General features: G+C 33.1%; 1 protein-coding gene across 3 annotated transcripts in view; it reads right to left on the reverse strand.

The window, feature by feature from the left end:
- The window catches only part of KIF27 (kinesin family member 27), a 111,846-nt gene that overhangs the window by 38,152 nt on the left and 58,124 nt on the right, over window positions 1–15,570 (reverse strand). For all 3 annotated transcript variants that reach the window (XM_074280155.1, XM_074280154.1, XM_074280156.1), the window contains one exon: window positions 11,143–11,348. In XM_074280155.1, the coding sequence (XP_074136256.1) occupies window positions 11,143–11,348 (206 nt within the window). The remainder of the gene's footprint in view (window positions 1–11,142; window positions 11,349–15,570) is intronic.

Consider the following 15,570-nt stretch of genomic DNA (forward strand, 5'->3'; position numbering starts at 1 on the left):
TCAGATTGGCTAGAATGACAGGGAAAGATAATGCAGAATGTTGGAGGGGATGTGGGAAAACAGGGACACTGATACATTGTTGGTGGAATTGTGAATACATCCAGCCATTCTGGAGAACAATTTGGAACTATGCTCAAAAAATTATCAAACTGTGCATACCCTTTGACCCAGCAGTGTTACTACTGGGCTTACATCCCAAAGAGATATTAAAGAAGGGAAAGAGGTCTGTATGTGCAAAAATGTTTGTGACTCTTTGTGGTGGCTAGAAACTGGAAACTACGTGGATGCCCATCAATTGGAGATTGGCTGAATAAATTGTGGTATATGAATATTATGGAATATTATGTTCTGTAAGAAAGGACCAGCAGGATGATTTCAGAAAGGCCTGGAGAGAATTACATGAAGTGATGCTGAGTGAAATGAGTAGGACCAGGAGATCATTGTATACTTCAAGAACAATACTATATGATGATCAATTCTGATGAATGTGGCCATTTTCAACAATGAGATGAACCAAATCGGTTCCAATAGAGCAGTAATGAACTGAACCAGCTACACTCCACAAAAGAACTTTGGGAGATGACTATGAACCACTACATAGAATTCCCAATCCCTCTATTTATGTCCGCCTGCATTTTTTATTTCCTTCACAGGCTAATTGTACACTATTCAAAGTCCGATTCTTTTTGTATAGCAAAACAATTGTTTGGACACGTATACATATATTGTATTTAACTTATACTTTAACATATTTAACATGTATTAGTCAACCTGCCATCTCAGGGGGTGGGGAGGAGGGGAAAAATTAGAACAAAAGGTTTGGCAATTGTCAATGTTGTAAAATTACCCATGCATATATCTGGTAAATAAAAACTATTAAAATTTTTTTAAAAGATGCTAATAACATTGTTAAAAAACAGAATTAGGATTTGAACTTAAAGCTCCCGAGTCAGTCCTCATCCCACTACATCCTACAGTTCCTTCTGTATGTTAAGTTGCACCATATCTTTCTATTGCATTCCTCATCAAATAAGTAAAAACAATGATCAAAGCATTATCCTTAAAAATGTCAAAACTTGCTAACATTTCCAAGTCTTCACAATGCCAGCAGTCACAAAGTAATTCAAAATCCTTTTTAAATAAATATTCATTTAGTTAGCACCTAGCATAAATTAAGAACTTTGCTGATGATTTGTTCTTTTCAATGACCCCCCCCATAAAGAGCCTACTTATGTATAAAATATGTTAACCACAATTGCTCATTTTCCTTTAATCAATTTTATAAAATGTGTAACTACTTTCAGGGGAAACAGGCTATATGATTACATTAAAATACAAGGTAACTTTAAAAACAATTTTACCCTAAGTTTCCACTTTTTTCTCCTTTCAAATATGTAACTAAAACTACAAATTTGAGTTTTACCTCTTTGCTCTTCACCTGTAAGAATAAAAGATCCAAAAGACATAAAATAGGAAAGATGAGAAAAGACTAAACACATGAAAAACCCATAATTTGTATAAATTAGTCTTTGAATAAATGAGGTGACTCACCGAACTCTATCCACATTACAAGTACTAGAACTGGAGCTAGCTTGACATAAGATTATGCAATTTGAGATAAAAGCCTATTTGCTTAATTTAAAAGAATGTCATAGTTGTTTCAATAGAATACTGTTCTTAAAAAATATCACTCAAGATAGAAAAAAATCAAAAGATAAAACAGCTGCTCCAAGTCTTCTGTAGTGAATTAGTAAGGAAAAACAAATGTTCTGAGCCCGCAGAGAAAAAAAATATAGGAGGTTTTATAAGCTGATGCCCATGCTATAAATTTTGGAGAGACAGTTCATACTTTAAGAAAATTAAGAATAAATTTAATAGGGTTTCATAAGAGAAAGATCATTTATAGGTCTACATGTCCTAATTTTTGGTTTAGAAAACAATCACTATCTATGATATACATTCACAACCACCATATGTTCCCTCTAACATGTAGTGCTTGGGTTTGCTCTGATAGGCAATATGAGAATTTCAGTACGATTTTATGGCACAGATGATGAGATAATTAGGATGAGATAAGGGGAGTTTGAAGATTTGAAGATTTTATTCACCATTAAAAAAATAAAACTAAATATATCTCATCTAAGCATTAGACCCCCCCACAAAAGTTTTAGCTTATGTTAATGAGGAATTTGAGAAAGCATTTGTTTCATGGGATTATTTGCCATAGCAAATTCATTATGATAATCCAACAAGACTTGGAAATAGGTTTTCCATACAAAACCCTTTCTTGTATATTCTACAAAGTTTTGCATTTAGCTAGTTCTAAACTTATAGCTAAATTACATACTTAAGAAATTGGAGATTAGATATATCTGGAATTCTCAAGACACTTTATTTACCAAAATTTGGGCACTTTCACTGGCTGTCCCCCATGTTTGAAATTCTGTCTCTTCTCATTTGTATCTCTTAGCTTCCCTCCTGGCTTTCTTCAAATCCCAGTTAAATTCTGATCTTCTGCAAAAGGCCTTTCCCAATCTCTTCTTTTTTAAAAAATAAGTTTTTGTTTATTTCTCCTGTACCTTACATCATCATAGATATCCTAATTATTCTTCCCCTACCTCCTCCAAGAGAGTCATCTGATATAACTATTTTTAAAGAAGTAAAAAAAAAAATTAGTACAATCAAGCAATACACTGAATAAGCACAAAAATATATGCAATATATTAACATATGTAAACCTCCCACAACACCTCCCAAAAGGAGCAACTAGGGAGTGTTTTCTCATTTCTCTTTATTTAAATCATATTTAACCTTTATAATTTTGTTACATTCACTTTTGATTTTTTTTGGTGTACCATTATTTTCATTTCCATTGTTGTAGTTACTCTGTGTGTATGTATATATATATCTATATATGTAGGCTATGCTTAATAACTTACTTCACTATATATCAGTTCAATAAACATGACTCTTTCATGCTTTCCTGATTTCATCATATCATTTCTTACAGCACAGTAACATTTCTTTATATTCATGTGCCAGAGTTTGTTTAGCCATTCTCCAATCAATGGGCATCTACTACTTTTTTTCCAATTCTTTGTTATCATAAGAAGTGCTAATACAAATATTTTGGAATAAATGGGGACTTTCTTATCAAAGGCTTCCGAAGTATGAGCCCAGAAATGGACACAGTAGTTAAAAGGGTACAGACATTTTAGTAACTATTTGCTTTCCAATTCCAAAAAGTTTTCCAAAATGGTGTAAAATTTCATAGCTCCATTTCATATTGTGCCTGTTATTCCACAAACATTCCAAAGTTGACTGCTGTCAATTTTTAGGTCATCTTTGTCAAGGTGTGAGGTGAAATCTTAGGAGTTGTTTTGATTTGTATTTTGCTTATTACTAATGTTTTAAAGCATTCTTTCATGTGGTTATGAATACAATTCTTCCTTTGGGGACTTTTTCATAGTTTTTGCCTTATTTATTAGGGAATGGCTATTAAACTTATAAATTATTTATATATCTTAAATCCTACTCTTTACCACAGAAATTTGATATAAAGATTCCCCCCCCTCTTGAAATATTCTACAACTTCCCTTCTTATGTTGATGGCATTAATTTTTGTGCAGAAACTTTTCAAAGTTATCTACAATTTATCTTTTAGAATTACCTCTATTTTTATTTGATTAAGAATGCATGTCCTCCAAATATGAAAATATGTTTAGAAGGACTGCACATTTTTGACCTATATTGGATTACTTGCTGTTTTGGGGAGAGGACAAGTGGGGAAGGGAAGATGAAAAAAAATTGAAACAAAAAATCTTATAAAAATGAATGTTGAAAACTATTCTTACATGTATTTGAAAAAATAAAATACTATTAAGATTAAGAAAAAAAATGCATGTCCTGCTCAAGGCTATGAGAGACATAATCTGCTGCTTTTCTAACTTTTTTTTTATTTTTTTAATTAATTTTATAATTATAACATTTTTGACAGTACATATGTATAGGTAATTTTATTAATTTATATTAACATTTTTTACAACATTATCCCTTGTACTCCCTCCTGTTCCGAATTTTTCCTCTCCTTCCCTCCACCCCCTCCCCTAGATGGCAGGCATTCCCCTACATATTAAATATGTTATAGTATATCCTAGGTACAATATATATGTGCAGAACCGAATTTTGTTGTTCTTGTTGTTGTTGCAAAGGAAGAATTGGATTTGGAAGATAAAAAATAATCTGGGAGAAAGGCAAAAATAATGCTAACAGTTTACACTCATTTCCCAGTGTTCCTTCTTTGGGTGTAGCTGATTCTGTCCATCATTGAGCAATTGGAATTGGATTAGCTCTTCTCTATATTGAAGATATCCACTTCCATCAGAATATATCCTCATATAGTATTGTTGAAGTGTATAATGATCTCCTAGTTCTGCTCATTTTACTCAGCATCAGTTGATGTAAGTCTCTCCAAGCCTCTCTGTATTCATCCTGTTGGTCTCTAATTTTTTTTTTAATGTTATGAACTTTAAACCTATGTATTCATTTAGAATATATGGTAGAATATGTTGTAAGATGTGGGTATATATTTAATATCTGCAGACTGTGTTCCATTTTCCCCAGAGTTTTTTAATCAAATAAGGAATTTTTTCCTAGGCAATTTGTTTTCTATTTTATCAAACATTGGGTTGTTAAGTTTCACTGTTTCTGATTTTCCCTCATCTAATCTATTTCATGGATCTCTCTATTTTTTAAACTAGTACAGGATGGTTTTGATGACTGCTGCTTTATAATATAGACTAAAGTATAGAGGTTTTATTTCCTCTCTGTCCCTAATTTTTTCATCATTTACCTTAAACATTATAGATTTTTTGTCTTTCCAAATAAATTTTGCTATATTTTTTATCAAGTTCTATATAAAGTATTCCTTTAGTAATCTGATTGGTAATGCATTAAAAGCACATATTAACTTTAGTAGTCTTGTCATTTTTATTTTATTGGTATAAGGTTTAGCTATGAACACTGAATATTATTCCAGCTATTTAAAATTGTACCTTATTTCTTTGAAGAGGGAAGAAAGATAGGGAAAGGGGAAAGGAAAGAAGGAAGATTTATTTATTGAAGCTTCTTAAAAATGACTGGCTTTTTATGTTTTTTAAGGTATTTCTCTTTCTTTTGTTTGGGGTTTTATTAACATATAAACAGCACATAATGTTTTTTTCTTTTAATTTCTTCAGGTTTTGTTGTAATTTCAACCATACTCATTTGGTATTTTACTGATTTTATTTTTCCCCTTTTAATGGGAATTATCTTTTAATGATATTAGCTAAAGCTTAATTAACTTTATTAGTCTTTTCAAATAACTCGATTTTTAGTTTTACTTATAATTTATCCAAGGATTTTCATTTCCAATTTATCTATTTCTCCATATATTTTTAATATTTCCTCTCCTGTGCTTATTGTAGATTTGTTTATTTCTTGGCTTCCCAATTTTTCATGGATTATGTACATCATTAATCTTATTTTTCTGTTTTGTTAATGCATGTTCGTAGAAATAAGATTTCTGCTGAGGACAGCTTTAGCTGCCTCCTGAAACTTTTGGCACAGTTGCATCATTATAATTTTTTACATTATTACTGTTTCTATGATTTGTTCTTTGACCTACTCATTATTTAGGTTTTCATTTAGGCCTTTCTTTTATTTGTGGTCCCTTAATAACATTGTTATTGATTGAGTCTATAAATGTTATATGCTATACTATCTTTTACATTTCTTTGCATTATCTCAATGCATTAATACATGATCATTGTTTGTAAAAGTTTCAGGTAGTGTCAGATTAGCTAAGATGAAAGGAACAAATAATGATGAATGTTGGTGGAGTTGTGAAAGAATCCAGCCATTCTGGAGAGCAATTTGGAACTATGCCCAAAAAGTTATCAAACTGTGCATACCCTTTGACCCAGCAGTACTACTACTGGGTCTATATCCCAAAGAAATACTAAAGAGCGGAAAGGGATCTGTATGTGCCAAAATGTTTGTGGCAGCTCTTTTTGTTATAGCTAGAAACTGGAAGATGAATGGATGTCCATCAATTGGAGAATGGTTGGGTAAATTGTGGTATATGAAGGTTATGGAATATTATTGCTCTGTAAGAAATGACCAGCTGGAGGAATACAGAGAGGCTTGGAGAGACTTAAATCAACTGTTGCTGAGTGAAATGAGCAGAACCAGAAGATCACTATACACTTCAACAACAATACTGTATGAATATGTGTTCTGATGGAAGTGGAAATCTTCAACATAAAGAAGATCCAACTCACTTCCAATTGATCAATGATGGACAGAAATAACTACACCCAGAAAGGAACACTGGGAAGTGAATGTAAATTGTTAGTACTACTGTCTATCTACCCAGGTTCCTTATACCTTCGGAAGCTAATACTTAATGTGCAACAAGAAAATGGTATTTACACACATATATTGTATCTAGGTTATATTGTAACACATGTAAAATGTATGGGATTGCCTGTCATCGGGGGGAGGGAGTGGAGGGAGGGAGGGGATAATTTGGAAAAATAAATACAAGGGATAATATAAAAAAAATAATTAAAAAAAAAGTTTCAGGTAGTCCTGCGAATAATACATAGTCTTTTTCTATCGCATTAAGATGATGTTTTAAGAATTTTTTAATTTGTTCTGCTATTTGCTTCCATTTTATAGGAGAATTCACCCCTTCACATTCACAGTTATCTATTTCCCTCCACCTTATTTTCTCCTCTGTATATACTTTTGTTCTTTCTTTCCATCCTGTCCTTGTCTTTTTTTTTTTTACCTACTCCTCCCAATACCTTATCTCCTATCACCACTACTTCCCCCCTTTCTCTTACCTTTTTTCCTAATGTTTCTGTCTTCCATTCTATCCTGTTCCTCCCTTTTCTTTCCCCTTTTTCCTCCTATTTCTTTATAGGGTTAGATAAATTTCTATACTCAACTGAATGAGCCAAAACTGTTGAGATCAAGTTTCTGACAATGCAGTTTTTCTTAATCTCTTACAGAATGCTATCCAGGCTCTTTTTTGGTCATGGTTTTTAGGTAAGGCCAATAATTTTTAAATTGTCTCTTCTGGATCTATTTTCCAGGTCAGCTGTTTTTCCAATGAGGTATTTCTCATTTCCTTCCATTTTTTCATTCTTTTTAGTTTGACTGATTCTTGATGTCTCACAGAATCATTAGCTTCCATTTACCCTGTTCTAGTTTTTAATGTGTTATTTTCTTCAGTTAGTTTTTATCTCTATTTCCATTTGGTTAATTCTCCTTTTTAAGGAATCATTTTCTCTGGACAATTTTTTCCCTTCCTTTTCCAAGCCGCCAACTCTCTCATGCCTATCATTTCCTCTCTCATTTTTCTTGTATCTCTCTTATTTGTCTTTTAAAGTCTTTAATGAACACTTCTAAGAAGCCTCTTTGGGCTTTTGATAAATTCATATCACTCTTTGAGATTTCTTCCATGGACATTCTACCTTCTTCTGACTATCTGTTCTGTCACCATAGTAGCTTTTTAGGGTCAAGGTTCTTTTCTGTTTCTTGCTCATTTTCTTTCCTTTTCTTTTGGTATAATAACTCTTTTTTTACTTTGATTTTTGAGCTCTGCTCCTGGGGCATAGAGGGCACTGTCCCCAGCTTCCTGTGCAGCCTCTGAGCCTTGGCTTTGAGCACAGAGCCCCATCGTGTTTGCAGGGGTAGCTTTTGCCTGCCTTTTTAAGCAAAGAGCCTGGTTTCCCAGAGTTTGCCTTCTGAGCTGGGAGCCCCTGCTGTGCTCCTCTGCTGAGCTAGGAGCGAGGGTCTTAGCTAATGATTTGCTGTTGATTTAAGATCCTCTCACCAGCTTTCCCAGAGACTATCCAACCGGGGATGAACAGCCTTTTCACCCGAGTGAGACTGACCTTTATTAAGTTTTCCAGTCTGTCTTGAGCTTGAGAATGGTTTCATTCCATCAGATTCTGTTCAGAGGCTTGGTTTTATATTTTGAGAGAAACTGGGAGAGCTTGAGCAGCTTCCTGGTTTCACACTACCATCTTAACTCTACTCTTAAGAATTTAAACAACTAGTTTCTCCAATAATTTGTTCAGTTCCACGTTTCTCTTTTGTTTATCTGTCTCAAAACTGAGACAAAGATACTGAAATCTCCTATCACTAGTATATTACTGTTCATGTCTTGTAGCTCAGACATTTCCTTTATAAATCTGAATACCAAGATATTTGAAGTGTATTAAGTTAATATTGATTTTGGTTTGGTTTTTTTTGTCTATAGTTCTTTTTACCATATCCTTGTTTATCTCTTATTTTTTGAATGTTTGGTTTTGCTTTATCAGATAGCAAGACTTGTAACTCCTGCTCCTGCTTTCTTGGATTCACATGATACAGTAATTTTTCCCCCATTGCTTCAGTTTTATTATGTGAATGTCTGTTTTAAAAATGTGTTTCTCATAAACAACAGATTGTAGAGGGTTTATTTTTCCTTATCTAATCTGTCACTTTTTTTCCATTTTATTGGATTGTTTAACTCATTCCATTAAAGTTATGAAAGTTATATTTTCCTCCATTTGTTTATTAAGTTAGGATTTTTTGTCCAAAATCCTAATTTTTTTAAGGTAGCCATACTTCCACTGGATCTCTATCATTTTAATCCTTCCACCCCACTCCTATTTGTTATTCCTTTCCCTTTGAGGTTTTGCTTTTTTGTTCCTTTTTCTTTCCTGTTTTTTCTAGTTATACAATTATCCCGCCTTTTTTTCTCTTAATAAATTTCCTCTCCATCTTTTCCCCTTTCAACTAGTCTTGTACATTGGTATTTTAATTTCATTTTTGGCTCCCTTTCCTAAGATTTCTCTCACTTTTACTCATCCTCTCTATCTACTATAAATCTTGATTTGGTCATGACTCCTGTAATTATCTAGTCTCTTTTCTCTGTATTCCTCATGAAATCAAAATTTCCAAGGTATCTCTTCTGGGCTCTTCCCAGTAGGCAGTTTCTACTGCTATTTGATAGAGGTGGATTCCATGGATTCCACCTTTCCATTGTACCTTACTCCTAGAACAATGCCAATTCTGGCAGGTATCAGAGAGAATACTGACTTATGGTAGGGAACCTCCACCACTGCTGTCCCTAAATATATAGCCCACAACTAATTTATACCCTCCCTCTAAATGCCTTCTTTTCTTCATTTGCTTGAAAAATCTTACCTCACCTTCCCACTCGCCAAGGTGCCAGTTTTCCTCATGAATTACATTTTCCTTACCCCTTTTTCAAGGTATGATGAGTGATCTTTTTAAGCGCCAAATACCCCAGGGCATACCTGTGCAAATTCTCCATCTCCTTTCACAGAACATCTCTATTAATAGAATTCATTAGTGGAATCCTTTCCCACTACCAAAGAAAAGCTCCTTCTTTATCCTTACCCTTTTCAATACTTTCCCTTCCTCCTAGTCATCACTCTGCTTTAGGTCTTCTCTTATTGAGACAACAGGGGTCACATTCTTTTCATCATTAGTCCTTGATTGGATCCTGGGCACATCTCACACTATTCTCTATTCCCTTGTTTCCCTCCCTCACATTTACCTTCCCAATTTGTAATGTAATCCCAATAAATTTTAAAAATTTGATAGTTCATGTCTTTGGCAGAGTGTTGCCCTCAGTTTCTGTTCATAATGCTCCAGACACCCTTCTTCTTCATTGTTACCTCTCTACTGTGTGGCCTTCACCCATGTCTACTTGTGTATATATTCAGAAAGAAGTCTCTTACTAGCTATTTATTCAAAGCACCACTTTTTGGTCAGTAATTTTTTTAAAATTAAAAAAAAAAAGTAGGTGTGCTCACTGAATGGGGAATGTTTGGATAAATGGTGGTTTATGAATCAGTATTAAATATGATATGTTATTATGTCTGCCTTACTGCACCAAAAGAAATGAGGAAGAAGAGGAATTCAGAAAAACATGGAGATATTTGTAAGGATTCATCAAGAGAAAAAAAATCAAATTAGAACAAGAGACAGACAACAAGCCTTAGACTTAGTCTACTTATCTACAAAATGGGGATAATAATAGCATTTAGCTTGCTTGAAAGGTTGTTAATAAAATCAAATGAGATAATGTATGTACATTTTCCAAATCTTAAAGCATTATGTAAATGCCAGTGTCTTCCCTTTAAGATTATCTCCCACTTAACACTATATATACTGTGTATATACAGAGATGTTTTTATACTGTGGGTTCCTTAATGGTAGGGATTGCTTTTGCCCTTTTTTTGGCATCTCAAACACTTAGCATTGTGCATGGCTTTTATTAAGTGCCTACTATATGCCAGGTATTATGCTAAGCACTGGGCAACAAAAGAAGGCAAAGGCCTTTGAGGAAGTCATACTGTGTGTTGCCTTGCCTTGATGACTGGTTTTGGTCTCAGAAGATAAATGATAAAATACAATTTTTTCTTCTCAGGGGAGAGATGGGGAACTACAGCTATTAATGTTGCATATGCAGTCATATTCAGTCCTGATTAGTCAGTTTAACTTAACAGTTTCTATTTGTTACAGAGAAGGTTCTCTTATGAGTCAATTACTTTGGTGGGGGAAAAAGCCTCAATAAAATAACTTTTTAAAAAATTATGCCACATGTTTTCCTAAAGTGAAATACTTTAAAATACCTTAAAGTGTGTGTGTGGGAAAGGCCTGTGTCCTTTCCCCAAAGCCAAAACAGGTAAGGGAATCCAGGTATAGAAAAAAGGGGGGTAATGGTTAGAGGCCAGAAGAAAGCACCAGCAAGCTAAATTCTAGGGCTTGTTGGTAAAAGGGGGTTATTTTTGTCAAGTCAGTATTCTTATCAACTGCTAAATAGGGTTTGTTTAAAAATACATTTATACATGCACATACATTTACTAAGATTATAAATTTACTAACATTTACTAACAAATTAAGATTTAAAAAACACAAAAGAAAAAATCATTCAAATTCCCTTATTGCTTCTTGTTGTTCTAGTAGGACAATAAAATCTTACCAACCCCACTTTTTTCCCAAAAGAAAAATACTTAGCTATAAGGGTTAAACTACTTTGCATAATCAATTGGTAGCCAATTACAATCAGATTACCTGCACTTTTAGTTTTGCTGCATCCATCTTTTTCCGGAACTCCTTCTGTAATCTCAGCTTCAAAGCAACATCCCTCAGATCCTTGTTTTCCAGCTCCTGTAGCTGCTTCTGTGTTTCAGTTAGTTCCACTTTAGCCTGTTCTGCTTCATGTGCCAGTTTTGTTACTTTCAGAGAATACTGTTTACTTACAGCTTTGGCATCATTACCTTAATAAAAAGAAATTTTAAAATGACTCAAAATTCATTTGTAGAATTCATTTCAATGAATAAAATATAGAAAAAATTAAAATAATGAATACCAAACTTATAAATGAAATAGATAAAAGTTGACAATTATTACCGAAATAATATATAGGTTTAATGCCACACTGATTAAAATATAGATTGTAAACTGTATAGAAGTAAGTTAAATAATAAAAAAATTCATTTAGAAAAACAAAGTTAAAAATGTCAAAGGAAATTATGGGGGGGGGGAATGAAAAGGGTTTTCAGTTCAAGAAGTCAATTTATTTGTAAAGCACTGACTTTCAAAATTTTCTGGCACTTATATGCCAAAAGCCAAATTGCTTTTCCTTCCTCCTTTTTTAAAAAATATTTTTATTACAAAAAATGGCTCTTTGTATAGGGGAACAACAACAAAATCAAGGTGAATTCAGAATGAACAGAGGAAAAAAAATAGAAACAACAATTACATATCAAGCTAAACTGAGAACTTAAAGGAAATGAATGATAATCAACATACATATAAATTATTCAAATTAACAAAATTGTTCTAAATATAATCCTAAATAATGTAGTTTCAAAAAGAAGCCAACAAATCCTAAATGAACCACCAAAGAAAAAAAAACTTAGTTTAAATAAATTTACAAAATATATATATATATATATATATATATATATATATGTATATATATATATATATATATATATATATATATATATTCCACAAAATTGTTCATAATTAAAAAAAACTGCAAAGTCATTTTTAAGTGACAATTCAAGATCCTAATTTATAAGCCAATATACAAAGGGATAAAGCAAAGAAAGAAAATCATAGTTCAATGTGACTAATGAATATCTATGCAAATTCTACATATTTCACAATAAATTTGAAATGAAAACATAACCTAAATATAAAAAAATCAAAAAAGAATTAATGGAGAATGAAAGATGGTAGTATGTAACATGCTCTCCTGGCAGTAACAATTACTAGTCTGTCCTATGCCCAACAGAGTACCTTTGACCACTGACCTTTGCAGTGTCAACTCTACCCGGCTCTCCTCCTCTGAGGTCTTCAAAGGTCTCTGGCCACCATCTCTTTCTTTCTTTCTTTCTTTCTTTTTTTTTTTTTAATGTATGAGTAATTTTTTATAACATTATCCCTTGTATTCATTTTTCCAAATTTTCTCCTCCCTCCCTCTACTCCCTCCCCTCGATGACAGGCAATCCCATACATTTTACTTGTGTTACAGTATAACCTAGATACAATATATGTGTATAAATCCAATTTTCTTGTTGCACGTTAAGTATTAGATTCTGAAGGTATAAGCAACCTGGGTAGATAGACAGTAGTGCTAAACAATTTACATTCACTTCCCAGTGTTCCTTCTCTGGGTGTAGTTGTTTCTGTCCATCATTCTTTATGTTGAAGATATCCACTTCCATCAGAATATATCTTCATACAGCATTGTTGTTGAAGTGCCACAATTTCTTGAATAGTAGTTTAATAACCAGTAGCACGCTCAAGAACAGCCATGTGTAATCTTAAAAGCCTTTATTATACCTACTCACATAATGCCCTGACTTGTTAGTTCCCTAGTGAACACCTGGTCTGAAGATCCACGTGTTCACTACCAAACTCCTTACCTCTCTGGGCTATCCATCAGCTTGGCTTGGCTTGGCTACCCCAAGCTAGGGAGCCAGGTTAAAGAGCGCCAGGTTAAAGAGAGCGACTGCTGTCTGCAGTGGCCTATAAAGGGCTTGTGAGGTCACACACACAGCCAATCAGCGAGAGAGCCGTCACCCATTACAAAGGTATCTCAATATGGCCAAGATCCCACCCACAGGGCAGTCCTATATCCAGAGATTATTTCTGGGCTACTCAAATCTCCTTTTGCACTGCCCGCCCATTTAAAGGGCCCTTACAATTCCCTTTTTTTTGTTTTGCGGGAACCGCATCCTTACAGTAATATAATATGGATGGGGGAAATTCTTAAAGGATAGTGATCATCACAAAAGATAAAATATGTAATTTTAATCATAGAAAATGAAAAATCTTTTACATGAACAAAATCAATGAGAGGAAAAATAGAAGGAGAAAAAAAAGAAAAGTATAGGGGAAAAAATTTCCACAAATACATGACAAAAGTTTGATATCCTAGAAATATTAAGAAATTAAAAAAATAACAGAACAAGAGCCATTTTGTAACATATGTGGTTAAAGAATATAAACAATTTTCAAAAGAAAAATGTAAACTTTCAAAAATTATCTGGAAAAATGTTCCAAATCATTGTAAGAGAAAAGAAAATAAAAACAACTTTGGACTTTCTTATCACTCTCATCAAAGTGGCAAAGATGATAAAAAACAGAAACAATAAATGTTAATGGTGTTATAAAATGAAAGGCTCACAATTCACTTTGTAGAGCTATAAATTAGTCCAAATGTTCTATAAAATAATTTGGAATTATGAGAAAAGTAGCTAAAATGTCCATTTCTTTTTTACCTAAAAATTCTGCAACTAAACATATACCTCAAAATGGTCTAGGACTAAAGGAAAAGTTCTGCATTTGCCAAGTTCTGCAATTGTTTAAATCTGACTACTTGTGTGAAAAATGTTTTGTAATTGTGTTCATATAATTCCTGACTTTCTTGGCAGATAGATTCCCAAATAGTTTATATTATCTACAATTATTTTAAGTGGAATTTCTCGCTGCTGAACTTTGCTGGTAACATATATAAATGCTGATGTTTTATATGGATTTATTTTGTATTCTGCAACTTTGCTGAAGTTGTGAATTATTTTTAGAAGGTTTTTATAGTTGAATCTCTAGGATTGTCTAAGTATACCATCATATCATCAGCAAAAAGTGATAATTTTTAATTTGTTTCCTCATTACTTACTCTAATTTCTTTAATTTCTTTTTATTCTCTTATTGCTAAAGCTACCATTTCTAATACAATATTGAATAGTAATGGTGATAGTGGGCAACCTTGTTTCATACTCCTGATCTTATTGGGAATGGTTTTAATTTACACTCATCACATATGATGTTTGCTGATGATTTTATTTTATTTTATTTTTTTCGTTAAATATTTTTTTTTATAACATTATCCCTTGTATTCATTTTTCCAAATTTTCCCTTCCCTCCCTCTACTCCCTCCCCTAGATGACAGGCAATCCCATACATTTTACATGTGTTACAAGTATAACCTAGATATAATATATGTGTGTAAATCCAATTTTCTTGTTGCACGTTAAGTATTAGATTCCGATGGTATAAGTAACCTCGGTAGATAGACAATAATGCTAACAATTTACATTCATTTCCCAGTGTTCCTTCTCTGGGTGTAGTTGTTTCTGTCCATCATTGATTAACTGGAAGTGAGTTGGATCTTCTTTATGTTGAAGATATCCACTTCCATCAGAATACATCTTCATACAGCATTGTTGCTGAAGTGTACAGTGATCTTCTGGTTCTGTTCATTTCACTTAGCATCAGTTCATGTAAGTCTCTCCAAACCTTTCTGAATTCATCCTGCTGGTCATTTCTTACAGAGCAATAATATTCCATAGCCTTCATATACCATAATTTACCCAACCATTCTCCAATTGATGGACATACATTCATTTTCCAGTTTCTAGCCACTACGAAAAGGGCTACCACAAACATTTTGGCACATACAGGTCCCTTTCCGCTCTTTAGTATTTCTTTGGGATATAAGCCCAGTAGTAGCACTGCTGGATCAAAGGGTATGCACAGTTTGATAACTTTTTGGGCATAATTCCAGATTGCTCTCCAGAATGGCTGGATTCTTTCACAGCTCCACCAACAATGTATTAGTGTCCCAGTTTTCCCACATTCCCTCCAACATTCATCATTATTTGTTCCTATCATCTTAGCCAATCTGACAGGTAAGTAGTGGTATCTCAGAGTTGTCTTAATTTGAATTTCTCTGATCAGTAGTGATTTGGAACACTCATATGAGTGGATATTATTTCAATTTCATCATCTGAGAATTGTCTGTTCATATCCTTAGACCATTTATCAATTGGAGAATGATTTGATTTCTTATAAATTAGGGTCAGTTCTCTATAATTTTGGAAATGAGACCTTTATCAGAACCTTTAAGTGTAAAAATATTTTCCCAATTTGTTACTTCCCTTCTAATCTTATTTGCATTAGTTTTGTTTGTACAAAAACTTTTTA

This window comes from Sminthopsis crassicaudata, chromosome 1 (assembly GCF_048593235.1).
Source record: "Sminthopsis crassicaudata isolate SCR6 chromosome 1, ASM4859323v1, whole genome shotgun sequence".
NCBI classification, from domain to species: Eukaryota; Metazoa; Chordata; class Mammalia; order Dasyuromorphia; family Dasyuridae; genus Sminthopsis; species Sminthopsis crassicaudata.